Source organism: Bos indicus, chromosome 9 (genome assembly GCF_029378745.1).
Source record: "Bos indicus isolate NIAB-ARS_2022 breed Sahiwal x Tharparkar chromosome 9, NIAB-ARS_B.indTharparkar_mat_pri_1.0, whole genome shotgun sequence".
Classification (NCBI taxonomy): Eukaryota; Metazoa; Chordata; class Mammalia; order Artiodactyla; family Bovidae; genus Bos; species Bos indicus.
Genome location: NC_091768.1, coordinates 74,211,111 through 74,239,025, shown reverse-complemented (window position 1 = coordinate 74,239,025; position 27,915 = coordinate 74,211,111). Strand labels below are relative to the sequence as shown.

Sequence of the window (27,915 nt, the reverse complement as noted above, 5' to 3'; positions counted from 1 at the left end):
CTATTTACCCTTTGGTCCTTTCCTGTTAAATAAAGACTTAAAAAACAAACAAAATCCAACCCATTGCTGTAAAAGTTGCATTAGTCTCTAGCAAAGATATTCCCATGTATGACCTCCTCTGTAGAACTTGCTTGCTGTCTTCAGGAGACCTTGTTCCTCTCTGTCTTCCATCACTCACAGTTCAGTGTACTTCATCTTAAATATTTCTCATGAAAACTTATGTATGCATTTATCTTTCCACAAATCCTTTTGTTTTCTCCCTTTATTACCTAAGCAAAATCTCCGAGCACTTTTCTATTTCACTTATGAAACAAAGTTCCAGTCTGGACTAAGAAGTACAAGTACAAATAATAATGTCCTTCACTAAGGAAAAGAAAAGCCATAACTTTTACTGTTAAATTCAGTTTACTAAGAAACGGTGACTTCAGTCTCTAAAGTTCTCTAGACTGTTGATTCTCTTCAGAATTCCTGCAGTTTCATGGTTTTTAGAAATGTAAACTTATTTATCTGTTATCACACAGTTGAAATACACATAGAATGTTATGGTATTTAATTTTCCTGTTTTTTGTTACTAGCATGGCCAACATTGTGTACTAGAAATGCAATATGTGAAGTTCTTACAGGTAAAGAGAGTGAAAGAGAGGGAATAGATGCCTGTGGGGGACTATTTAGGGGTGGGGGTGGAGAGCAGAAAAGCCATTGCAAAGAAAGGGATGTGTGAGCTGGATTTTGTAGGTTTAATGAAAATTTTCAATTGCCTATGTCAAAAAGACATTCCAAGCATAAGGTAAGTCTCAGGGGCAATTTCTGTGGAGGAACAGAGATTATTCCATTTTGTCAAAGTATTTCTAAATTGTCTGAAGATTCTGAGGCTAGGGTCAGATCTGAGAAAGACAGAGAGGGACAGCAAGAGAGCATGAGGTTGGCTTGGTGTTTTTTGAAGAACCTTCTACTTGAACGCCGTACACAACCTGAAGCCAGTTTAAACCAAGTCCTTGTAAAAAGAGAAAGATGCCAGGCTTTTGGAAATAATCTACACATGCTCCTGAGTCCCTCACCACCATGCTGGTAGGGTGAGAATGGTACAGAACACTTGATGAGAGGAGGAAACAGAGCCTCAGAAACAAGATGATAGAACGACTAAGACAATTTGGAAAGTGAAGCAACTCGCCTTTAGGGCTTCATCATATGGACTCATGCTGCGTATACGGATGAAAAATGGCTTTCTGTCCATGTCAGAAACTGTGAGTCCATCGTCTCCATGAGGCTGGGGAGGCAGGGAAGGAAGAAGAGAAGGCAAACAGGCAGCTTTTGGGGAGGTGCTGAAATATATCTTGCTTTCTGGCAGGCAGGACGAGGGTACCAGCAGAGGAGGGAGCAGCCTCCCTGGGAACCGGCATGGCCACTGATCTATATTGCACTGAGCGAGAGGTTAGGGGCCCGCGGGCACATTGAGACTCATTTAGCTCAACTTCACAACATCCAGAAAAATGTAACTTTAAGTGATAAAACGTTGTAGGGCTTTTGTTTTCTCTCTATAGTATTGCTTTTTCAGGAATTAGATGCCCACTAGCACATAATATAAATAATAATATACACATATCTCTACAGACAAACTAACATCTGTTAGATTAAGTAGTTTACCAAAGTTGTAATTTGAAATATGCATTTTAATCATTCACTAGACTGAAACAAACCAAGAGTGGTTAAAGTTGAAGTGTCATAGTTAAGTTTTCTGCCCAGGTGGGTTTTTCCATTTTTCTTGAATTCACATGAAATATGGGATGGCTTTAGCATTACCTCATTTTTTCTGACCAAGACCCATTTCCTTGGGCATCCATCTCCCAAATGCCACATAAACCTCAGTCTCATGGGTTTCCTTCTCTTTCCTAAGTATTCATTGTTTACTAGAGACCAACACTTTTTGTTTTTAATTCCTTTCAAATCTGTTTTCCTCTTGCCCAGAGCATTATTTTTTAATAATGTTCTCTTTAGATTATTAGGCAACTTTAAAAAGTTTCTGCATAAGTGATTAAAAACAAAATTAGCTGAGCTTTGATTTTCTAGTCTCTTTCCATGAGAAGAAGAGGTAATTTTTGGTATAGCTTTTCCATCTAGTTCCCCATCTCTCACCACCAATGGCATGTCAGGATTCCACTCATCGGGCTAGCCAAGACTTCAAATGCATAAACACATGCTCATATTCGTTCTTCTAAAGTGAACCACCACTTTCCAAATATCTACCAACATATTCCCTAAGGAAAAGCACACCCGGCATTTTTAGTTGACGGTTTATCAGAGTCCCTTGGGATCCTCCAAAGGGATCCTAGATGTGTTTGTGGTGTGGTCCCCACTGTTAAAAATATAGCAAAGTTCTTCTCAACTGTCCCAAACACAGCACATTCTTATAACGTGACAAAGCTCCTATGAATCATCATTTCCACATTTGTGAGCTGAATTTTCCTAATATCAATGGGGAAATTTGTATTATCATCATTTGTCAAAAGGGGAAATTGAGGCAAGGCAGTTTATCAAGTTTCTCACGACATAAAAAATTTTCAGCTCAAACTCATTCCTGGAAACATGAATACATGGTTTACAGCATGTAAACCATGAGAAAATGAGAAAATATATTTTACTTTGCATAAAGCATTACAAAAAAGCAACCTAAGAAGAATATTCTCTCAGAGACAACTGGTTTATCAACAAGCAATTGCAGAGACACGATAGACATTAAAAAGTGCCCAATTTCTTCCCTTCCTTATCAGGACTGCAGCTTAGGAAATTTCACTTAAGCCACGGGACAATCAAATGACAGCTTAAGCCCAGATCCCAGATTTCTTGATTTTCCACTATTCGTGCTCCTCCTGCCACATCACTCTTAATTTTAAGATGCATTTCAATAAAAGAACAAACATTCATTAATCACAGCCCTCGGGCCCTACGCTTTACAGTTTGCCTTCCTTCCTTTTCCCATTTTTATATCTTGGGCTCTCCAAGGAAGGACTTGAAAGTCCTCAGACTTGGCCCTGGTACCTCTCACACCTCCCAGTCCATTTACCTGGAATGCTGTGGAGAGCATCTTCATTCTCCAGAATGCCTCTCTGTTTGGTCGCCTGCAGCTCACTTTTGGATTTCCAGACCAGCTTTACCATCCTGATCATCTCTGGCAAGTCCCAGGGCAGCGGCCCCTGCTGGCACCCCGGCCGGCTGCCCAGGGGGGCAGGCAGCTCACCTTCTGGGGCCGTCCACCTTCTGCCCAGCTCTGCCGAGTGGAAATAGCGCTCGAGCACAGGCATTCTGCCCTGGTCCCCAGAAGAGGAGGTCGGGCTGCTGCTGCTGCTGCTGCCGCCGCGGCGGCGGCTGCTGCTACCAGAGGGGAAATTCTTCCCAGGCAGGGGAAGGCGAAGCCCCGGAAAATCCTCTCCAGCTTCGGAAAGGCAAGCCTCCTCCAGCCTGGCACAGCCCCCCTGTCCTTCCAGTCCCTCCACAAACACTGACGACGAGAGCGACTCACTTCCCAAGGTTTCTCACTGGTGAGAACGGTTCCTGTCCTCCTTCCTTAGAGAGAGAAAGCATTTTCCCCCCTTCTCTCTCAGGCACTGACTTCGCAGCACTTAATTAATCCCAGGCTACAGCTGGAACGACAGCAGAGGGGAAAAAAAAAAGCCATTGAGGTTTTAGCCTTTGCTTTTTATCTTCTTCCGATTTATTTGTTCTCAGTTCGCTTTTGGTGCTTGTCAAAGTTTGTCAAGTGGCTTGTTTAGCCCTTAAAGACTTCAGGCCAAGAGGTGGGGGGCTCCCCTTTGCCAGCCTCTCAGAGGGGTACTCCAGAGGCCAGTTACCTGAAAGTATCAGGTAAGGAGTCACCCTCGTGGTGCAGGAAACCTAGAAGTTTCCCCAGCTCCAGCCCTCAAGGAGAAAACAGGGGAGGCTGAGCACTGGCAGGACCGGTTCGCAGCTGCTCCTTTCTGGAAGGTCTGGCCGGGGGCCACCTTGCCGGTCCACCACAGTCTGCACTGAGTTGGGGTTATTTGAAAGGTCTTGGGTTGCTCCCCAGGACCACAGTTCACACACTCCCCTCCCCCATAACTCTCCCTCTCCGCTGTCACTTGGTTCTCAGCAAACTTAACTGAATTTTGGACTATTAGTCCAATCCCTTTGTAACCTCAGCTGCCCTTTGGCTGGAAGGGAAATAACAGTGAATCACATTCCAGAGCTAACTTTGAAAGAAGTGACTTGGGGAAGTATCCAGATCCTCATGCAAACGTGCGGTGAGGTTGCAAAGTCTGGACACATCGCTTGGGATGGAATAATAATTTTAAAGCAGATCCACTGGGGACATACATGACAGCAAAAAGAAGGTGTCGAAGATTCACTTTCCAGAGATAGAACGCTGGGGACATGACATTTGGGCCACAAACGGCCCCCCCCCACCTGACAGTGGTTGAGTTGAGGACAATCTGGGGCCGCCTGTCTTGGATCCCGAGGTTCAGAGATGGAGGCGTTCAGCCTAGAAGTGAGAACTCGCACAGCAGAGGGGTTGTCCCCTGGAGCTAGTGTGAAAAGCCCTGACACAAATGAAAGTGAGGTGGTATTTTGCCAGCAAATGGGGTTGGTAGGAGCAATTTGAACTTGGACATTCACGTGGCTAACTCCTATTTTCTTGGGGAGGTCATTGTAACAATCCCATCTTTCCTTTTCATGTCTCAGCATTGCAAAGGGCTTTATTTTGCTTGGCACTTTATTTTGTTGATGTACAATCTGTTGCTCCTGTTCTGCTTTCCTTTTGGGGCTGTTTTATCCCACGATCATTTGCTGTTTCTTTAGGGGAGAGGATAAGGACCATTGTAGGGTGTGTATTATTTTCATCTCCCTCACCTCGTGTTTTAAAAGTTGAAACTAGCAAAAGCTACTGTCATGTTGTTATCGTTATAATGATTATTCCTCTAAACCCATGGGTGAGAAGCTTAGTTTTCTACAGTGAATTAAGTGGCTTTTCTTTCTTCTGGATGGAAAAGTACGCTGGCAAACCTTTCGTAATGGGTAAAGAAGGGTCAACATCTAAAGAAGAAACAACAATAAAACACATTTAGGACACTGCTGCTTGTGAGTTTCATGATTAAAATATTGATCAAGCAGCTCTTCCTGTTTCAACCAGATATTCATACAACCCAATTAGGAATCAATGACCCACTTATGAGAAAGATGTGCCTTTTTTAACTTCTCTCTTTGTTAAGAGATGAAGGGATTTAAGCCTCAGTTTGACAGTTCTACCATTTTTGACAGCCCTCCCAGTTCTTATCTTACCCTTCCATCAGGTTGGGGGCATTCAAGCTCTCTAGAATTGAGACAATTTTATTTAATAAGCACATGTAGGCTGCTGTCCTCTATTAGCATATTTCCTGAATAGTGTCTTATACTCACTCCTCAGTCACAAACTTCCTTGACATAACAACCGAAGAGTTTCCTAAGCGTTTGACTATTTTTATTTTTGTTCAGTTATTTTGTAATAGTACTTAGCATCAGGATATCCTGACCCTTGGAACAAAGGGGTTAAGAACAAAGAAAACAAATATATGATATAATATGTTACATACACTAATGTATTAAGAATATAACTCTTTATTGCATGTTCCTTTCAGAATGACTTTTTAAAAAAAATCCTAGGATGTAAGTTTCCACTCTATTCTTTATATAATTTTACATATTTCCATGTAAAAATACCTTAGAGAAGTTACAAAATGTTGAATCATTGAACATGAATACTTCATAGTCAAAATAAATTAAGGCCAGGAAAATGTCATCTCAAGTTTTCATTTTCGAAGAGGAATCTTCTTCATTAGAATATTTGGAAATTAAAAATACTGTACAATTAAAAACAAAAATTCTCCCCAATATGGGATTATCTTCATTCCACGGTAGAAGTGCAGAAATACCACAAGGAAGGTCATTCTCATGGTATTTCTGGCTCACATAGAAACAGGAAGTACAGGAAATCTTGCGAGAAAGCTTGGCTCAGGAGAGTTTTGGCTCAACTACAGGTTCAAGAGATTGGGACAAACTGATGAGATGCTAGCACTTGGACTAAAACTACTATCCTTCACAAATCTTCTAAAAGGTGGCTATGTTCCATTTTGTAGGCTAGCATCTCTTTTATCTTTCAGATAGTTACTTTAGAAGAGCATGTCTTTAAACCTATGATTTTCCCCTTACATCATTCACCGATTACTATACCGGGCAAGGGGAGAAGGGGAGGATCTCTGCCCAGAGGACTCATAGAGCAAAGAGGTCTCACCTATGTGACTTGTAAGGATTCTTCTAAGTCTTAATATCAGTACTTAATATGCTACAAACAGGAAATTATAAGATAGACTTACAAAATAAGCTCTTTTTTTTTTTCAAGCATGTGAGTCAACCTAACTTCCCATGAAGAGGAAAGTAGCACAGTTCTCTTCTTATACAAAAGAAATGTCATGAGAATTAACAAAATCAAAACAGCTTGTTCCAATGGATTCCTAAAATATCAAATTTTGTTGTGTGTTTGCAGCTATAAAGAAAAGAACTGATAACCACAATGCTGAAGTATACGACCAAGAAAAAAGATTTGGAAACATAATGTCTTAGAACCTGGATCATCTTGAAGAATTTCTAGTGTTCTGGGGGCTCTGTAAAAATCTTGTGGATTTATGGCTGTTCTAGTTGATAGGCTTCTAAGCCTTTATTATACATGACTTAAAAAATATTAACAATATTAAATATTTCTAGTCATTCTAGAGAATGTACATTAAAAAATAGAAACAGAAATACACATTCATTTCGATTTTAGATTAGATTCTCATAAAACTTCATTTTAATTAATCAAAGTCTTCTCACTAAGGTATTTTTGCAAGTACTTTAAATACTTATTAACTCTGTTTCTATATTTGAAGAAAAATTTGAGACTGTTGAGGGAATTTATTCATTTTGTCCTGGGCTTTTCTCTCCATCAGTTCAAATACGGATATAGGATGTATAAACACACACACACACACACACACACACAACCACCCAGGGTTTCACAAATGCAATTCAAATGCGATTCACAGTGAGCAAAGGAGGAAAAACAGGTCTTTCAACTTTGTTTAAGGTAGTCTAAGTAGAAGAAGCTCTAACAATTTACAGTGTCATTCAGGAGACATAGAAATGTAATAACTTTGGCCTTAACTAATCTTGAGGAATCATGCCAGCAAGTAGGGAAAAGGACTTGGTCTACAGACCGACCATAGAAGGCAGCACATATTTCCACCATCACGTGGGAAGGGAGGAGAGGGGCGGGGCAAGATGAGGAGAGGCGAGGTGGGGGGAGGTAGAAGGAGGCTGAGCTGACAGATTCATAGTGTGATTTCACAACAGGTTTCTAAACTACAACCAATCATTCCCTTATTCACTCTGCAAATATGTATTAGCAGCCAGAGCAAGAGCAGAGGAGAGAATCTCTTTACCAGCCCCTGGGTCCTTTCTCAGGCACTGGAACCTGTCTGGCCTTCCCCACCTCGTTTCGAGTTTTCACTGTGCATTACAATATCTTCTATTACTTTTCTTTGGACATTTAAAGACAGAAACCAGGGTTTTAGCTGGCATCATCAGACCTCTATCCTGGTTCTCAGATATCTAGCTAATGCTAAGTTTCTTGTCGCTGACAGTTAACCTGCAAAAAAATAAAATGAAATAAAATAAAAAGAGTCCAATAACACAGGAGTTGAGAACAAAATGACTGGAAGATTTGATTTTCTCCACCTGGCTTCCCCTCCCTGCTCTCTCCATGACCTGATGTTTTGCTATGTGACCATGGCATCCTCTGGCTGAAACCTTCTGGGATTTCAGAACTTCCTTCTTTCTTTTTTTTTTTTTTTTTGGTCACTCTATGCCACAATGAAGCAGGGCAAAGACTAATAGAGTTTTGCCAAGAAAATGCACTGGTCATAGCAAACACCCTCTTCCAACAACACAAGAGAAGACTCTACACATGGACATCACCAAATGGTCAACACCGAAATCAGATTGATTATATTCTTTGCAGCCAAAGATGGAGAAGCTCTATACAGTCAACAAAAACAAGACCAGGAGCTGACTGTGGCTCAGATAATCAACTCCTTATTGCCAAATTCAGACTGAAATTGAAGAAAGTAGGGAAAACCACTAGCCCATTCAGGTATGACCTAAATCAAATCCCTTATGATTATACAGTGGAAATGAGAAATAGATTTAAGGGCCTAGATCTGATAGATAGAGTGCCTGATGAACTATGGAATAAAGTTCGTGGCATTGTACAGGAGACAGGGATCAAGACCATTCCCATGGAAAAGAAATACAAAAAAGCAAAATGGCTGTCTGGGGAGGCCTTACAAATAGCTGTGAAAAGAAGAGAAGCAAAAAGCAAAGGAGAAAAGGAAAGATACAAGCATCTGAATGCAGAGTTCCAAGAAGAGATAAGAAAGCCTTCCTCAGCGACCAATGCAAAGAAATAGAGGAAAACAACAGAATGGGAAAGACTAGCAATCTCTTCAAGAAAATTAGAGATACCAAGGGAACATTTCATGCAAAGATGGGCTCGATAAAGGACAGAAATGGTATGGACCTAACAGAAGCAGAAGATATTAAGAAGAGGTGGCAAGAATACACAGAAGAACTGTACAAAAAAGATCTTCATGACCCAGATAATCACAATGGTGTGATCACTCACCTAGAGCCAGACATCCTGGAATGTGAAGTCAAGTGGGCATTAGAAAGCATCACTACGAACAAAGCTAGTGGAGGTGATGGAATTCCAGTTGAGCTATTCCAAATCCTGAAAGATGATGCTGTGAAAGTGCTGCACTCAATATGCCAGCAAATTTGGAAAACTCAGCAGTGGCCACAGGACTGGAAAAGGTCAGTTTTCATTCCAATCCCAAAGAAAGGCAATGCCAAAGAATGCTCAAACTACTACATAATTGCACTCATCTCACATGCTAGTAAAGTAATACTCAAAATTCTCGAAGCCAGGCTTCAGCAATACATGAACCGTGAACTTCCTGATGTTCAAGCTGGTTTTAGAAAAGGCAGAGGAACCAGAGATCAAATTGCCAATATCCGCTGGATCATGGAAAAAGCAAGAGAGTTCCAGAAAAACGTCTATTTCTGCTTTATTGACTATGCCAAAGCCTTTGACTGTGTGGATCACAATAAACTGTGGAAAATTCTGAAAGAGATGGGAATACCAGACCACCTGATCTGCCTCTTGACAATCTGTATGCAGGTCAGGAAGCAACAGTTAGAACTGGACATGGAACAACAGACTGGTCCCAAATAGGAAAAGGAATACGTCAAGGCTATATATTGTCACCCTGCTTATTTAACTTATATGCAGAGTACATCATGAGAAACGCTGGACTGGAAGAAACACAAGCTGGAATCAAGATTGCCGGGAGAAATATCAATAGCCTCAGATATGCAGATGACACCACTCTTATGGCAGAAAGTGAAGAGGAACTAAAAAGCCTCTTGATGAAAGTGAAAGTGGAGAGTGAAAAAGTTGGCTTAAAGCTCAACATTCAGAAAACGAAGATCATGGCACCTGGTCCCATCACTTCATGGCAAATAGATGGGGAGACAGTGGAAACAGTGTCAGACTTTATTTTTTGGGGCTCCAAAATCACTGCAGATGGTGACTGCAGCCAGGAAATTAAAAGACACTTACTCCTCGGAAGGAAAGTTATGACCAATCTAGATAGCATATTCAAAAGCAGAGACATTACTTTGCCAACAAAGGTCCGTCTAGTCAAGGCTATGGTTTTTCCTGTGGTCATGTATGGATGTGAGAGTTGGACTGTGAAGAAGGCTGAGTGCCGAAGAATTGATGCTTTTGAACTGTGGTGTTGGAGAAGACTCTTGAGAGTCCCTTGGACTGCAAGGAGATCCAACCAGTCCATTCTGAAGGAGATCAGCCCTGGGATTTCTTTGGACAGAATGATGCTGAAGCTGAAACTCCAGTACTTTGGCCACCTCATGCGAAGAGTTGACTCATTGGAAAAGACTCTGATGCTGGGAGGGATTGGGGGCGGGAGGAGAAGGGGACGACAGAGGATGAGATGGCTGGATGGCATCACTGACTTGATGGACGTGAGTCTGAGTGAACTCCAGGAGTTGGTGATGGACAGGGAGGCCTGGTGTGCTGCGGTTCATGGGGTCACAAAGAGTCAGACACGACTGAGTGACTGAACTGAACTGAACTGAATGCCACGTGCAGGATCTTAGCTCCCCAACCAGGGCTCAAATCCATGCCTCCTGCATTTGGAGTGCAGAGTCTTAACCACTGGACTACCAGGGACACTCTTTTCTGATTTCAAAGATTATAAGTGGTGGTACACTTTTCATAATTTCATGTTCGCAGGTGTGTTATCTTCTTCAAAAATAACTATAATGATGAAATAATCAAGAAGTTCTTCAAGACTGCTATTAATGCCTTAGGGTTACAAAAACTGTATTTAAGTCTCACTACTGAGCTTTGCCTCAAACTTAGAGATTTATCTACAAATGGTGAGTGCTTAGTCACTCAATCATGTCCAACTCTTTGTGACCCTATGGACTGTAGCTTGCTAGGCTCCTCTGTCCGTGTGGATTCTCCAGGCAAGAATACTGGAGTGGGTTGCCATGTCCTCCTCCAGGGGATCTTCCCAACCCAGGAACAGAACCCAGGTCTTCCGCATTGCAGGCATATTCTTTACCATCTGAGCCACCAGGCAAGCCCATTTACAAAAGGGTATGGTACCAATAACAACCTTATCCATCATGCTTTTTATCTTATTTGTAAGGATAAAATAAAGATTAAATAAGCAATAATGTGCTGAAAAATTTTAAATATTTTTAAGCTATAAGAAATCATAATTGATAATTTATCTAAACTGAAATTTTGGTTCTAGTTTCCTGAGATCTATAAGAAAAACTGAAAAGTCAAACTCCCCATCCTTAAATTAGGTCCCACTCTGGAAATTCATGCTTTTTATGAGGATGCAGGAGTAGAGGAAGTCAGAGACAGGGTATTGGAGAGAGTATTGGAGAGTGGCCCCAGGGGAGAGATCAATTCAGTTCAGTTGCTCAGTCGTGTCCGACTCTTTGCGACCCCATGAATCACAGCACACCAGGCCTCCCTGTCCATCACCAACTCCTAGAGTTCATTCAAACTCATGTTCATTGAGTCGGTGATGCCATCCAGGGATTTAATGATACAAAGGTGGGGAGAGGTGGGAAAAATGATTGATATGTGAAAGAGCATAGATGAATGACAAAATATGTATTAAAAGAAACTCAGTAGGATAAATATTCATTGTAACTGCATTTGAGAGGTGTGATAACAGTTATGAATCATGTCTAGAGTGTAAGCCTGTGCCATCTTTACCAAGGGTTATTTAGTGTTCTGGTTAATACTGTATCCGTTTCTTTGATTAGAATTTCAATTTCCGGCCACAGTGACTAATGGTTGTGTTTGATGTTCATGAGCTGTAAAGCTTTGTGCTGTAGGCTGTGGTGATGAACATGTGTCTCAGGCCTCCCCCTGGCTTTGTTTCTCTAAACAAACCACATGGGCTTCCAATCTTTTTCTTGGGAGTCTATAATCCTCAAATATTTTAATAATTTTGATAGCTCCTAGCTCATCTCCATTGAATTCACAAATGTTTTTCAAGGTAGTATAGTACATAAAACCAAGTAGAAGGTTTCAAAAGTGGTTTAAACAAAGTCTGAAATATGCTTTACTTCTTTTTTGCAAGTGAGATACATGGATTCTGGAAGCTCTCAAGAACTGGGAAGACTAAGAACTAAGAACTCTCAACTAAGACTAAGAACGCTCAAGAACTAAAAAGACCTCAAGAAGGCTGGAGGGGAGATTGTCCAGACATCCTCAAAGACCTGCTGGGAAATGCCTGAGTGAGATTTTTTTCCCTCTTAATATAATCGAAATAAACTAGATCACTAATAAGATATAGAAGTATTATTAGTATAAACAACATAAAAGGAAAGTGAGAAAATGGTAAGGAATAAAACCTTCTAAGAGCATTTATTTTTTTTCCCTTTGGCATTCAGTTATGTTTTTGTTTATGGAGTTCAAAGTCAATTTGGAAGAAGGAAGTTTCGACTATCTGTGTATGAAGTGTAATCCTACTGCCTCCTCAAATTATTATTTATTTTTCCCTCTTTCACATATTACCTCCTGATGATTATGAATTACATTAAATATCTATGCCAAAAGTTGTCTCTCAGATGCTGTTCTACAGCAATTCTTCTCAGATGTTAGTGTGCACACAGATCACTTGGAGATTCTATTAAAATGAAGATTTGGTTTGGGCAGGTCTGGGCGGGGCCTGAGACCCTGCATTACTAGGAAGTTCCATGGGAATGACAAGGCTGCTGGTCTGCAGTCCACACTGGGATGCAAGGTGAGAGGCCTACTAAGTGGCAGATATTTTCTGCCTCTTCTATGTTAGTTATGAAAGAAAATGAAGCAAAAGTACCCTTCTTTACAGGAACATGTATTAAGACTTTTGGAAACAATCAGTAGTGGCTCAGGATAACTACTCTCAACTAGAAATAAGCAACCAGAGCTGCAGTATAAGAGCAAGGGCTATGTCCAGGGGCATTCATGATATTGAATCCCTACTTGGCTTTTAAATTTTGTTTCATTCATTTCTTTTCCCTTATGAATTAACTTTAAAAAATAAGGTTGACTAAACAGTATGGGCCACTGTGAGAAAGAATATATATACAATGGAGTCAACTTCAAAGACAAATTGCTGTTTTTGAAATTTCAAGCAAAATTTACTTAAGCCTAATTTTGCCACCCTTCCCGCTTTCCAGCATTTTGTTGTTCTGTGTGTGTGTGCTCGGTCTCAGTTGTATCTGATTCTTTGTGACCCCGTGGACTGTAGACTACCAGCTTCCTCTGGCCATGGAATTTCCCAGGCAAGAATACTGAAATAGGTTGCTGTTTTCTTCTCCTGGGGATCTTCCTGACCCAGGGACTGAACTTGTGTCTCCTGAGTTACCTGCATTGGCAGGCAGATTCTTTACTAAGGACTATTGTTATTTTCAGAACGATCAAAATACAGGCAAGGCTCTGAGTCTTTGATCTCCATCATTATGGATATTCTCACCAAGATGTACTCCTTCATTTGATTTATTAAAGGTCTATGTAAAGCAGACTTCAGATGAAGCCTGGTAATCTTTCTCACTGTAATACTCTGGGCATGAATGAATGGTGACCAGATGACTCCATAAAGCAAAGATGGAAAGAAAGTAAGCATTCATGGAGCTATAACCAGCGAGTAGCCCACGGTGCTGCTGACTCAGAGAAATGTACTACAATGTCACAGTGAAATATAAAACAAAACAAAAAAGATAAGCTCTGCAACAGGCTGTATTCTTTATCAGGTATCACCTGGAGTTCAGGCAGCTCCAGACATAGCATTCATGGGAAAGTGATACCAGAAGCAAGAGGCATGTGAAATCAACTGGAAGACAAGGGTAATCAAGAGCATGAGGTTGGAACACTATCACATTTATATGATTAAGAATTTGTACAGTTAACTGAATAAGAAATGCTTAGAATAAATGGAAGCATCTGCTGGTAACTGGAAACACAGGTGGTTGTATTTTCTTCCCTTTGTCTTTCCTGATTCTTTCTAATGCTAAGTGCTTTCTACCTTGATGAACGCCTATATTTCCTATCATATACAGAAGTAACTAAGAAACAAGAAAGGGAAAGCTGGCAGATAATGGATTAAAAGTGAATATATATCATGGTCATTTTAAAGGTAATGTTAGAACCTCTTCTCCTCTGGAGAATCAAGGGGAAAAAGGAAAGGTGAGGTGCGGCTTCCCTGGAGGCCTGGTGGTGAAGACTCCACACTTCCACTGAATGGGGCAAGGGTTGCCGTGCAGTGCAACCAAAACAAACAAACAAAACCATTTTTTTTAATAAGAAAAAATAAAAAGGAATTAGAAAAGTACTCAGGGAAATGGCTTGACAGGAAGTAGTCATAAAAAAATAAGTAAAGGTGAGACTATTTAATGTATATAAACAATATACAACACACTCTCTGTGTAGTATGGTACGGGAAATCCATCTGAACCCCCCACCCCCTTTTGTGGTATGTAGTGTTGCTAGAAGATAACAGCAGTATCATCAAGGAAAGAAAGCCTAACACAAGTTGGCAACACTGATGCACGTATGGAATCTCTAAAGACTCTCTAAGAGTTTCTTTGTAACCTTCTTATCCATCCCACATTTAAATTCTAACTAAAATTTGCTTTATTTCATAAAGTATCTAAAATGATTGCACATGTCTCTGTCTCTAAGAGGTGGTTACCATGGGTTCTGCTCTATTTTCTTCTCTGGGCTGCTGGGACCTGCTACTTTCTGTCCTCCATGATCTTCTCCCTGAATCCATTCAACAATCTGATCATGAGACTTCTTGCATTCTTTGTCCTCTTACATATTTTTGCTTGGGACATTCATGTTCTGTTGCCTATTTTGAGTGCAAGGCAAAAATACCTACCTTTGACTTGCATGTGTTCACATATCTTGCTGCTCTTGTATTGTGTGTCTGGATTAGAATATAAGGAGTCAACTCCAGAACCATCTGCAATTAGACTTTTAAAAATACTTTTTTATGTTTATTACTTCTTCGCTTTCAAAGTTTGAGGAGTAAATTGATTGAGCTACTTCTAAAATGTATTTTTTAGTTTCTCATTCAGATCAGATCAGATCAGATCAGTCACTCAGTCATGTCCGACTCTTTGCAACCCCATGAATCGCAGCACGCCAGGCCTCCCTGTCCCTCACCAACTCCTGGAGTTCACTCAGACTCATTCAAAAAAATTCAGTGCAGTCTTAATTATCTTTAAAAGTTAGGATATTTCCTAATGTGCATATCATTTTTTAATGTGCAACAAATAATCAGTCTTATGGACTCTGTGGGAGAGGGAAAGGATGGGAAGATTTGGGAGAACGGCATTGAAACATGTATAATATCATGTATGAAACAAGTCGCCAGTCCAGGTTCAATGCACGATACTGGATGCTTGGGGCTGGTGCACTGGGACGACCCAGAGGGATGGTATGGGGAGGGAGGAAGGAGGAGGGTTCAGGATGGGGAACACATGTATACCTGTGGCGGATTCATTTCGATATTTGGCAAAACTAATACAATATTGAAAAGTTTAAAAAGAAAAAAAAAAAACCCAGCTTGAACATCAAAAAAAAAAAAAGTGATGGGAGATATTAGTAGTAACACAACACAGAATTATTACCTAAAGAAATAGTCTAAATCCCTTTGTTGGGCATTCAACATTTCAAAACCATGCTCGCACTAACCGAGCCTTGTAAACTCACTCAAGCGTACATTTAGCACTCAAAATTCCTGTGGAATCATATTGTTTTCCATATGTGCTAGATGCACAATGATCTGTGTGGTAGGCAGAATAATGACCTCCCAAAGATGTCTACACCCTAATCCCTAGAACCTGTGAATAAGTTAGTTTACATGGCAAAGAGGAATTACTGTAGCAGAAGGAATTAAAATTGCTAATCATCTGATGTTAAGATAGGGAGACTCTTCCGGATTGTCTACATGGATGCAGTGTAATCACAAGGGGTTCTTACATATGGACAAGGGAGGCAGGAGAGTCAGTGTCAGACTGATAAGATGTGATAAAGATTCAACTAGCCAATGTTAGCTTTGAAGACAGAAAGAACCCTCAAGCCAAAGAATGAGGGCAACCTTTCAAAGAAAAGGGAAAAACTGCATTCTCTTTAGAGCCATCAGAAAAGAATGCAGACACTTTGATTTTGGCCTAATGGGACTCGTTTTAGACTTCTAAACTCCAAAACTGTAAGATAAAACATTTGTGTTTGTTTTAAGCATTAAGTTTGTGGTAATGTGTTACAGCAGCATCAGAAAGCTAATATTTATTGCTCACATTTTTCTTCTCTTTATTGGGAAAGATTTTTCCACTTATCTCATCCAAAAAACTCCCATTTTCTTCATGAAGTCTTTGTGTCCCACTTCAACTGCCTCTTTGATTTAAATAAAGCAGAACTTCTTATCCATTTTATTTGTTTTTAAGATAACTTGTATCACTATTTGCCTTTAATGCTCCAGCTTGTCTTTCAATTTAGAATGCAGGGAGCATTGTTTCATAGTTTGTATAATAACATAAAATCTTGGGATGTACCCTTCCTTCCTTTCTTTCTTCCTTTCTCCCTTCCTTCTGCATTTACTGAGTGGCTAATAATTTATTGAGTGTCTCACGCTAAGTGCTTTATATACAAAACCATAGTCCCTGTCCTTAAAGTTATTTACAAATTTAGTGGAGAAACAGACACATATACAACTAGTCATAAAGCATGATGCATTGTAGGATTAAAATATAACTGTAGACCGAACAGGTCTCAGTTAGTGTCTGTGGTTAATAATGATGAAAACCAACTTTTTTTCTTAAATTTTTCTTGTACCTTGACAATTTAGACAATGTCTAGAAATCTATTTAAAACAAAAATTTATGAACTATATTAGAGTTTGTATGTTGTCAAAATAATGTGGATGATTAATTGTATTTTGTTGATTATTTTTTATTTGCTGATAGGATTTTTTTTTTAAGTTTAGCTGTAATGATTTTAAAACTTTAAAAATCTTCTCACCACTTTTCTCAGGTGACTTGATATCATGTTGCTAGTGACTTGGCAGCTTAGGAAAAGTTCTTATTCCTAGATAGCCAAGAAAGGCAAATGATGTGATGCCAGAGTTTTAAGGGACTTTAGAGGTAAATTAATCATTTCAATTAGATCCCATCTTAGCTTAAGCTGAAGACAGACTGGATAGCTGAAACAACAGAAATTTATTTCTCACAGTTCTGAAGTGTGGAAGCCTGAAATCACCAGGGTGTCAGCATAGTTAGGGTCAGGTGAGGCTCCTTATCCCAACACTGCCTTCTTACTACTTCTTCAGGTGGTGGAGAGATCATGTCTCTCAAGTCTTTCTTATAATCTCATTTATGAGGACCCCACTCTCGTGACCCAGTTACTCATCACACTGGGATTAGGGTTTCAACATAAGATTTTTGGAAGGACACAAACATTCAATACACAGCAGGTAATTTTCTAATTATACCGATGATGACAGCATAAGCCCTGGATTCTCACAGACCTGAGCTGAAGCCTGTTCTTTTCACTGCTTATGTACTCAGTACAGCACTACACATTTTATACGAAATGCCTTATATTATCCTTACAAGAACCCAGATAAGGTAGGTACAATCATGATTCCCTATGAAATTAATTTGCCCAAGATTCAGATACTACCAAGCTTTAGAAGAGTGATTTGAACCAAGGCAGGTTGGCTCTAAAGCAGGCTCTCTTAACACTGTGCTACACTTCCTGTGCGGTTGGGTATATTATAAAGCAATAAGAACTTGTTTTGATCAACACATTGCAACCATACATGGCTGTATCCATGGCTGTATCATGAACATTTACGTGAGGCAAGTCAGAAGGAAAGAATAATTATGATACTTCCAGCACCTGTTTCTATATTTTTTTCTTCATGGTAGGATTATATCCTGTGTCCTTTAAGGCATATTCTATCCCACTGTGGTCATGACTGTAGCCACCAGGTTGGACTTGAGATTTTTGCCACAACCTTCATCCAGAAAGTGCTGAAGGTCTTCCTTTCTCAGTATGATTGCAGAGAAAGAAAATGGCACACATAGACATTTTTTTAAAAAATTAGGTGAACATCTGATCTCCCTTCATTAATGGATGGTTTCCTCAAGCCAGACACTACACTCCAAAAATAACTTCATTCCTTATGAAAACTGGCTTGAGTGACCTGTACGTCTGTGTCACGGTCATTGCCATGCACTGGAACCCTTCAGGGTAGTGATGAAAGATGATCAGAGTAGTTTCTGTGTGATTTAATCATAATTGCAGCAGCAACTCTACTGTCTCTGACCTAAATCTTGGATCTGAAAAACCAGGGAACAATGACGTAGAATTGGTGAGTGGAGATGAGTCGATTTCCCCAAGACATTAGAGGGATATTTTCCTTTTGGAGCCATTTAGCAAGGCTGCTTACAGTATCACAGTGTCAGCTGCATCTGGGTTTTCTAAACAGCTTGGCCAGAAATGGGAAAAAGAGATTCTTAAGTGTTTCCGAGTGTTAAGGAAATGACTTGAGTCAGTTTTTGTATGTACAATACATGTAGGGGAATCCAAATCTGGTCTTCAGCTGATTTCTGACCTGGGGTAATAGATTGGAGATGAAGTTGATGACAGCTATGTTTCCAGTGGGCCAGGCATTTTCTGTTTTCTGCCTCACCTCCTTTTCTTGGCTTTACTTCCACATGGTAAATTTGGTTACCTCGTCATTTATATTCACAGTCCTTCTACTAGGGAAATGTAAACCTATAAATTTCACAACACCTTTATATAACACCTTCTTTATAAGGTGTTACAAAGTGACAGAAGGGCTTGGCTCTTCAGAAATGTCCCTAAGGAGAGAAAAGTTCAAAGCCTGGGGCAAATCATTCTGACTTTCAGATGCTCAACTTCTGTGGATATTCCCCAAGTCCTGTCCCCAGTAGTAATTTATTAATAAATTAATTCACTTATTTGAAATAACATTAAATACTCTAAATCTTTGCCTGACCAAACCCAATTAATCCCAACCATTCCATTTGTCCCTCTATACATTTGTCCTTACATCAATTATAATTGATGTCTTGTTTTATTTAAAGATTTTCTTTATGTCCATCATGCATGTAAATTCTGTATTTCATTTTTGCAATATTACATTAAGAGTGCAGGTACTCATTTCTTTGATAGCTTCCTTAGAGAACCCCTCAAGTGGTCAAGATCACAATGAATGATGAAATAGCACTATTATTTCTGTGGTAAAAATAAGAAGAAAGTTCGGAGGGGGATAGCCACAGAATTTTGGGAAACCTCAGAAGGGATACTTGGTGTTGCAAAATCCAAGTACTCTTTTTGACCTAAACCATATGCTGGCTTTCTTGAAATTATTGCAGGGTTAGAACTTTCCCCTGCTAACATGCTGGGTAAAGTCACATTTCCCCATAAGAGCACAAATGTGCAAACAAAAGACTGGTTATAGAAATCTACTTGAAATTCCTGAGAGGACCTACACAGTTGTTTCTTAGCTCTAACCTGTGGGTCAAATGTACCTCTGACATCTATTTTCTTCAAGTTGGCATGTCTTGGGAGCTTTTCTTTTAGGATCTTTGGAAAGAGAGTTTTCAGAAACAAAACAAAAACTGAAAGAGCTTTTTTCCTCCAGTAGAACCAAAGTGTTGGAAAAATTAGACTGAACTCTTGGGACAACTGAGGATTAAATGAGAGCATTTGTGCAAAGTCTGTAGAACAAGTCCAGGTGCAAAGCAGGCATTCAGTAAAAGCCAGTGATGACCCTCTTTTCCAAATCACCTGCTCTCTTTTGCATGGAGCTGGCATCAATAGCCAACTTAGCCCTGTGTGCCATCAGTAGAGCCAGAAAGTAATATACAGAAGGTAAAAGATAGGAGAGGTAAAAGTGTAGGGGGGATAAATTAGGAGTTTGGGATTAACAGACACACACTGCTACATGTCAAACAGACGACAGGACCTATTGTATAGCACAGGGTACTATATTCAATATCTTGTAATAACCTATAATGGAAAGGAATTTAAAGAAGAATATATATATATATATATATATAAAACTGAATAATTTTGCTGCACATCTGAAACTAACACAACATTGTAAATTATATACTTCATAAAAATGTTTTCAAAAAAGAGGTAAAAGTAAGCAAAAACAAAGGGTATGGAGTGGTCAAGGAAGTGGTGGAAAAGAAGACAAAGATAAAAAAGAAACTACAGAGAAAAGAAGAAAAAATATGGCTTTTCACTGTCAATAATCATAAAGGTTACTCTAGGAACCTGGAGAACATCAGTTGCTGGGCCCTTCTGTTCAATACTGGGCTGTTCCCATCTCTTCTTCATGTTCTAACTTCTAACATGAGTTTCAGATGATCTGAAAGATTCTCCAGATCCAGTTGTACAAAACAGAAAATTAAGTTTTTCTAGTGTGTTCTAATGCAGAAGGCAATGGCAACCCATTCCAGTACTCTTGTCTGGAAAATCCCATGGACAGAGGGGCCTGGTGGGCTGCAGTCTATGGGGTCACTAGGAGTTGGACACGACTGAGCAACTTCACTTTATTTTTTCACTTTCATGCATTGGAGAAGGAAATGGCAACCCACTCCATTGTTCTTGCCTGGAGAATCCCAGGGACAGGGGAGCCTTGTGGGCTGCCATCTATGGGGTCGCACAGAGTCAGACACGATTGAAGCGACTTAGCAGCAGCAGCAGTGTGTTCTAAATAGATAGCCATTGACACTGAGTACTAGTGTGATCTAAATAAACAGGCATAGACACTGAGTACTGAACTAGTTTCTCTTTAACTCTCTAGAAACCCATTGCAACGTAATTATTCCTAGAGAATAATTGTCTTAAAAGTCTTTATTTCCTCACTTTTCATCAAAGGATATAAGTTGCTGAAGTATCAAATCTTTCTTGGTAAGGCACTGTCATCTACAAATCAGTCCCTCAGGATCTTGCAAGGAGCACATTGGTGGTTTAGTCGCTAAGTCATGTCTGACTCTTACAACCCCATGGACTGTAGCCTCCAGGCTCCTCTGTTCCTGTGATTCTCCAGGCAAGAATACTGGAGTGGGTTGCCATTTCCTTCTCCGGGGGATCATCTGGATTCAGTAATTGAACCCCGGTCTCCTGCAAAAAGACTTGTTTATTTATTTACTTTTGCCATGAGATGGTTCCTATAATTAGAGAAATCAAAGGTTTCTTATGAGAGTGTGAAATGACTTTTGCAGTTCTTGGAGAAGATTGCAGAAATTGACTGTGTCAAAAGAAAGTAAGAGAATGGCTTTCTTCACCATCAGGGGATTAGGATGGTGAAGGAAAGGTGCTCTGTTCAAGGAACTTTGGGGAGCTGTAATTATAGAACCACTCTGAACTGTCCATTCCTCAGCCCCTCCATTGAAGACCGGAGAAGGACTGTTGGCGAGAGTAGTGTGGTATGGGACCAGGGAACAGAAGATTTGGGCTTCAGTCTTACATCAAAGGTTTAGACAAGTTCTAAGCATCAACCTTTCTTTAGGGTTCTGCTTGCTCAACTCTTGTTGGGGCTTTTAGACCACCTCTGAGTTTGTCAGACCCGGCAACACCCTGCCGTTCTGGGATCTTCTGCACTGAGAGATTAACCTGGACCAAGACTGATGTCACTACCATACCACGGATCCGAGCAGACTGTTCATCGGGTGCAGCAGATATCTGTTCAATGAATGAGTGACCATGCACCCCTGAATGGCCTCATAGGCATTTAAAAGCAGCTCTATAATTTGAGAAAAAAGCTGGAGTGTCATAGTGGCCTCATGGAAACTCAGCCAGTGTAGGACCGTATTAGCGAATAGCCAGTTTCATGGGGCAGTGGGGTAAAATGGGTGAGTGAGCTGATTTTTTTTTTTTTCCCTGAAACCATCCTGTTTCTCTCTGTCCCTTTCTTTCTCTTTTTGATTTCCATTTGTGATCTCTGAGACTTAACAGACATAGTACTTTGCAGTCTCTCCCACCCTCTCTACCAGTGCTCCCTAGTGGGACAAGTAAATCTGATCCCAGGAGCTCAGTCACTACCCATCCAAAGCCCCAGGCCAACGCTGGGGAAGGGTCAGGATGTTGCGTGTGCCACACACACAGGCTTGGCACTCAGCCCCCACCACGCTGCTGGGGCCAGGCAGGGAGGTCACCCCTCTGATACCTGAAGAGTGGTGCCTTCCACCTCCTGCACTGCGGGTATCACTGCACATGGCCAGGGCAATGGGACAAAAGAGATCACTCTGGCTCCTCAGGCACCAAGATGAGGAAAATCAACATCAGGGCCCAAAGGATGCAACTCCTGGGGACAAAAGTTTTCTACACATTAACAACCAGTCATTACAGAAACATTGAGTAGGCGCTCAAGGATGGAAAAGAGAAGAGATCTCTTGACCCTAGATGACAAATCTTTTTCAGGGAGACTCTGAAGCACAGGACTTTATTCACCTTGTCAATAGCCAAGGCAGGAAGATGAAATGAACAGCACTGAGCAACAAACATTCATCAAGCACCTTTTACGAGCCAGGCAGGAAGCAAAGCTTCGAACAAGTCAGACTTTACATTCCAGTGAAAGCCAGAAACACGCACACAAATACATTACCAAGACAGTCCTCGGTCATTATCAGAGATATTATAAACAAAATTAATTGATTAATAGTGGCTGAAAAGGGATTTTCATTGTATGATTGGTAGAGGCCTCTAATGGCAAGGAAAAGCCTGCCAGTCAAAGATCTAGGGAAGAAGATTTGAGGTAGAGGAACAACTGAGAGAAAGACCCTGAAGCAAGAACTAGCTGGCTGTGTCTGAGAAACGAAGAGCAGATGGCAGGGATTCAGTGAGCGAAGGAGAGGGTTGTGTGTGATGAGATTCTGAGCAGATCATGTTAGGCTGTGTAACTGACTAGAGATGATCTCGGATGTCATTCCAAGTGTGATGATAAACTAGCAGAAGTTTTTCAGAAGAGTGGTGTGATCTAATGTAGTTTTAATAAGATCACAGTAGTAGTTCTGCTGAGAAGGGATTTTATAGGAGCAAGAGTAGAAGCAGAAATTAGCAAGCAGGCTAATAAAATTCAAGAAAGAAAGAACAGTGGCTTGACTAGGGTGAGACCAAAGGAAAAATAAACAGTTTTAGGAAAGATTTTGGAAGTACATCTCTAGAATATACCTCTGGATTGGCATGTGAGGGAAAGAGGGCAGCTGAGTCCTAGTATCCTAGTAAACGGCTGGGATGGGAAGAAACATATTTAGATGTGATGCTGATCAAGCACTTAGTTGGATATTGGGAGTTTGGGATGCCTTTCAGATACCCTAGTAGATGGCAAGTAGATAGTTTGAGTATAGAGTCTAGGGGAAAAAAATCAGTCCTTACATGTTAATTTGGGAAGTATTGGCATATTTGTTTTGTTTTAAAGGAAACAAAACAAAACATTGTGTCCTGTTCAGTCCAACTGCTTCCATCCCAAATCAACATGGAACTAAGTACAGTAAGTGCTGAAGATAAAGAGATCAAAAAGCCCGTAACCCCAGAGGGGGTGGCAGACCAAAGTAGGCATGATTGTTATAATGCAATGGTAAAATGGAGGAAGGTACAGATACAAGGGAAGCTATATTATGGAGCAAATAGTTATTCCTGGAATAGTCATGGACAGTGGAGAGAAGAGGTGATTTGAGAGACAGTCATTTGATAGAAACAATTTTCTTGTGAGTCTCTTCTTTTAAAATAAGAGCTTTTTCAGAGAACATAGAAAGTAGATGGGATTTGTTCCAGAAGTGTTATGGACAAAAGAAAATTCCATTTTTAATGGTTGTTTGATCTTGGAGAAGGCATTAATCACTCTAGGACTTATTTTCCTCTGTAAAAAGAGAAGATTGAGCTCAGTGAAGTTTTATGCCTTGGAGAGATGATAAGATAGGGAATTATGGTCAGCAAGTTATTTTTTGCTATATATTTAAAAGTTATATTATATTACCATACATATTTCAATACAGTAAATGGCTTAATATATATATATATACACATAAAAATACTATATGTATGTTTTTAGTAAAAACAAAATATTTAGCTTTGATAAATTGATATATTTATAAGTAAATTGCCTTATGCCAATTGTCAAAAATTTCAAGTTCTTAGTTGACATAAAAATGTTAACACCTTAATGAGCACAAGGTCTAATTGTTAAAAAAGAGGGAAAAAGAAAAACAAAATAATTATTGCCAAATTAATACAGTTTCATAGACAAAATATTTTAAACCATGAGTACACTGGGGGGACAATGAGAAAAAAGCATATTTGATAGGTGTAGTTTTACAATTTGAGAGATTTTCCTTTTCTTCTTCCTTTAAAGCTATACTAGATATTTGATGTCTCTGTCACTTATTTCAGTCTTTGTGAAATTAAAAAAAAATTTGTTTTCTGGGAATTAATTTCATCGTATGAAACAATGCAACTTCTCTCAAGGCACCCTGTAATTTACCAGAATAACTTTGGCTAAGAGTCCTGGAATGTCCTTCATTTTATTCATCTTACAGGATTGAACAATTTATTCCAGTCATTTATTAACCTCAGAAGCAGATCAATTTTAAGAACAATACTTTGCATTTCTGATAGTATTTATTTCCAGGATTGTATTTTTAAAAATCTATTTAGTAGTATGCATACTCATCGAAAAAAGAAAGAGAGTTCCAGAAAAACATCTATTTCTGCTTTATTGACTATGCCAAAGCCTTTGACTGTGTGGATCACAATAAACTGTGGAAAATTCTTCAAGAGATGGGAATACCAGATCACCTGACCTGCCTCTTGAGAAACTTGTATGCAGGTCAGGAAGCAACAGTTAGAACTGGACATGGAACAACAGACTGGTCCCAAATAGGAAAAGGAGTACGTCAAGGCTGTATATTGTCACCCTGTTTATTTAACTTCTATGCAGAGTACATCCTGAGAAACGCTGGGCTGGAAGAAGCACAAGCTGGAATCAAGTTTGTCGGGAGAAATATCAATCACCTCAGATATGCAGATGATACCACCCTTATGGCAGAAAGTGAAGAGGAACTCAAAAGCCTCTTGATGAAGGTGAAAGTGGAGAGTGAAAAAGTTGGCTTAAAGCTCAACATTCAGAAAACAAAGATCATGGCATCTGGTCCCATCACTTCATGGGAAATAGATGGGGAAACAGTGAAAACAGTGTCAGACTTTATTTTTTTGAGCTCCAAAATCACTGCAGATGGTGACTGCAGCCATGAAATTAAAAGACGCTTACTTCTTGGAAGGAAAGTTATGACCAACCTAGGTAGCATATTGAAAAGCAGAGATGTTACTTTGCCAACAAAGGCCCGTCTAGTCAAGGCTATGGTTTTTCCAGTGGTCATGTATGGATGTGAGAGCTGGACTGTGAAGAAAGCTGAGAGCCGAATAATTGATGCTTTTGAACTGTGGTGTTGGAGAAGACTCTTGAGAGTCTCTTGGACTGCAAGGAGATCCAACCAGTCCATTCTGAAGGAGATCAGCCCTGGGAGTTCTTTGGAAGGAATGATGCTAAAGCTGAAACTCCAGTACTTTGGCCACCTCATGCGAAGAGTTGACTCATTGGAAAAGCCTCTGATGCTGGGAGGGATTGGGGGCAGGAGGAGAAGGGGACAACATAGGAAGAGATGGCCGGATGGCATCACTGACTCGATGGACGTGAGTCTGAGTGAACTCCGGGAGTTGGTGATGGACAGGGAGGCCTGGCGTGCTGTGATTCATGGGGTCGCAAAGAGTCAGACACGACTGAGCGACTGAACTGATACTGATTCCATCAAGTGGATATAAGCAGAGACTACAGTTTTGTAAAAATAGAGATGGGTGACCATGAGACAATTCTGGGCCTTTTGTGGGGAGGGGGAACCCATGCATCTATCACTCAAGGTGAGAGATACTTGGGCACAAAGATAGCTAATGCATAGACTAAGTCCATATTTAGGGGATTAACAAAGCATGGACACCCAAATTTTCTTATAATAGATACTTGGATTTTTTGATACATACATTTTTAAAGTATGGAAATAAATATCTTAAGAATCATTAGAACTTTGTTAGACTTCTTTAAGTGATGAAGATTCCTTTATTGTTTTGTTTTGAGTTACTTAGATGAGGAAGCACTTAGAGTTGTTACTTAGAGTGTTCAAAGTTTTTCATATGTGTATGCTCAGTCATGTCTGATCCTTTGTGACCCCCTGGACTGTAGCCCACCAGGCTCCTCTGCCTATGGAATTATCCAGGCAAAAATACTGGAGTGGATCTTCCCTACCCATGTATTGAACCCGTCTCCTGCATTGGCAGATGGATTCTTTACCACTGAGCCACCTGGGAAGCCCTCAGAGGTTTTCATTTGACTCTAAATGGCATGATGATCCAGATTACACGCCACGGGTTGGCCTCCTTTTTCTTGACTGGGTTGGGATCAGGGTTGTTCGCAATGCTGAGGAGTTCATCACATTTAGTCAGGTTGGACATAATGCTTAGGTGCTATATCCACTGTATGATTTTTCCATGTCTGTCTGAGGCCATGGAGGACAAAGACCAAAAATCTTCAGGGGAAGAATATAGTCCCAGAGTGATCATCTATTGATCTAATCTGCATGGAGCTACCAGGAAATTGGGATGTATAAGAGGAGTCTGATACTAAATGAAGAATGCGTTGGAGTAATGCTCTAAACAAAGAAACGGATGAAAGAAAAATCAGTCCGTCTCTCAGGTGAAGTTTTGTCTGGTCCTTATTCATGAGCTTCTCAAGGACTCTGGTTTGCAGGACTTGGGTTGAAGGGACTCTGGTGGAGGTATGTCTTCCTGATTTATTCTGGATTCAGTTATCTGCATTCTGGGGTCCTGTCAATCATAATGAGATTGGGATTCTTCTGGGGATCAAATGATTTGCCCCCAAATTCAAGAAAATCTACAGATAAAAGTCAGAAGACAACGATGCCTTTGAAAATCCTAAGTCACTATTTAATATTTTTGAAAATTTCCCTGGCTATCCCATCCACTGCCGTCATAGTTCCTAACTTCCCAGGGCTGTCAACCAATGTTGTCAATGTATGTTGAAACATAACCTGTTCGGTCAAAAATGCTTAGGGTAGAAATTCTTAAAAGTTTGCATGTTTATAGAAAATGAGTTCATTTTCTTCCTGATCATCCTTTATGTTAAAATATTAGTGGTAACATTAAAAGTTGCCAACTCCTTCTTAAAATAGTGCAAGAAGCCATTTCCTATTTCAGTGATGTTTGAATACTGCCTGATATAAAATTTGCCTTTGGCACAATTTTGATCACTCAATTCAAAAAATTATGTACAATGGAGTAAAGTCCAGCAAGTAAAAAACTAAAAGTTAATGTGGTTAAATTTTCAGGATTAATAATGAAAAATTAATATTGTCAAAATCCAATAGTTTTGATAATATTGATAGTTAGCTAAAACTGTCAACAGAGGAAATGTATTTAAATGATTGTTTTCCCTGCTGATACTTCCTATTTAAGTCCCTGACCTAAACACAGTAATATTTGGATGAAATTTATTTTTTATATAAAATGTGTAACACATTTCTGATCTAACTATTTAAATGACTTTATTATGACTATCTATTACTTCAAGGACTTGTATGGTAAGGGCTCCAGGCTACTACATTTTAAAAAAGTTTTGGGTCAGCATTTGGCAGGTTTTCAGAATTCATTTTTCTTGTTCTCAAGGCAATTGGCTTTAGAAACTTGTCCCTACCTTCAATTCTATTGCTTCAGATCTTCTAGAGGATGTGAGACCAGATAACAAGGCTGATTAAATATACTTGAATAAGTAGTACTTATGCATTATGCTTGTGTACTTGCATTATGCTTGTGAATAAGTAGGCTTAGAGATTGCTACTAGGAATTCCTCTCACAGGTGAGAAGGCCAGCTACCTTGTTTTTTATTTTATTTTACTTCTGGTTTCCCTGTCCTGTTCCAGATGATGGACTTCGCCCCAGGCCTGCCTGCCCAATACTTCGTATACTTCAGTAGGTGTGGCATATGCAGGGGTGAGGCCAGGAGTTCTGGAGAGGATCTCAGTTGAAATTCTGGCTGTCATAATCCTGCTGTGTGACACTGGGCAAGTTACTTGACCTCCCAAGCCTTAGTTTCATCAACTGGAAAATGA

General features: G+C 40.0%; 1 protein-coding gene and 1 long non-coding RNA gene across 4 annotated transcripts in view; one reads left to right on the top strand and one right to left on the bottom strand.

The window, feature by feature from the left end:
• The window catches only part of PDE7B (phosphodiesterase 7B), a 348,288-nt gene that overhangs the window by 160,703 nt on the left and 159,670 nt on the right, over nucleotides 1–27,915 (bottom strand). The window contains exon 1 of one of the 3 annotated variants that reach the window (XM_019967482.2): nucleotides 3,062–3,299. The exons of the other annotated variants lie outside the window; for them this stretch is intronic. Within the exon in view, the coding sequence (XP_019823041.1) occupies nucleotides 3,062–3,299 (238 nt within the window). Of the gene's footprint in view, nucleotides 1–3,061; nucleotides 3,300–27,915 lie in introns of those variants that run through there. 3 annotated transcript variants of the gene reach the window in all.
• On the top strand, nucleotides 3,398–14,069 carry LOC109563976 (uncharacterized). Its single transcript, XR_002181450.2, has 3 exons — nucleotides 3,398–3,536; nucleotides 11,790–11,946; nucleotides 13,202–14,069. It is a non-coding gene; the product is annotated as an uncharacterized lncRNA (long non-coding RNA).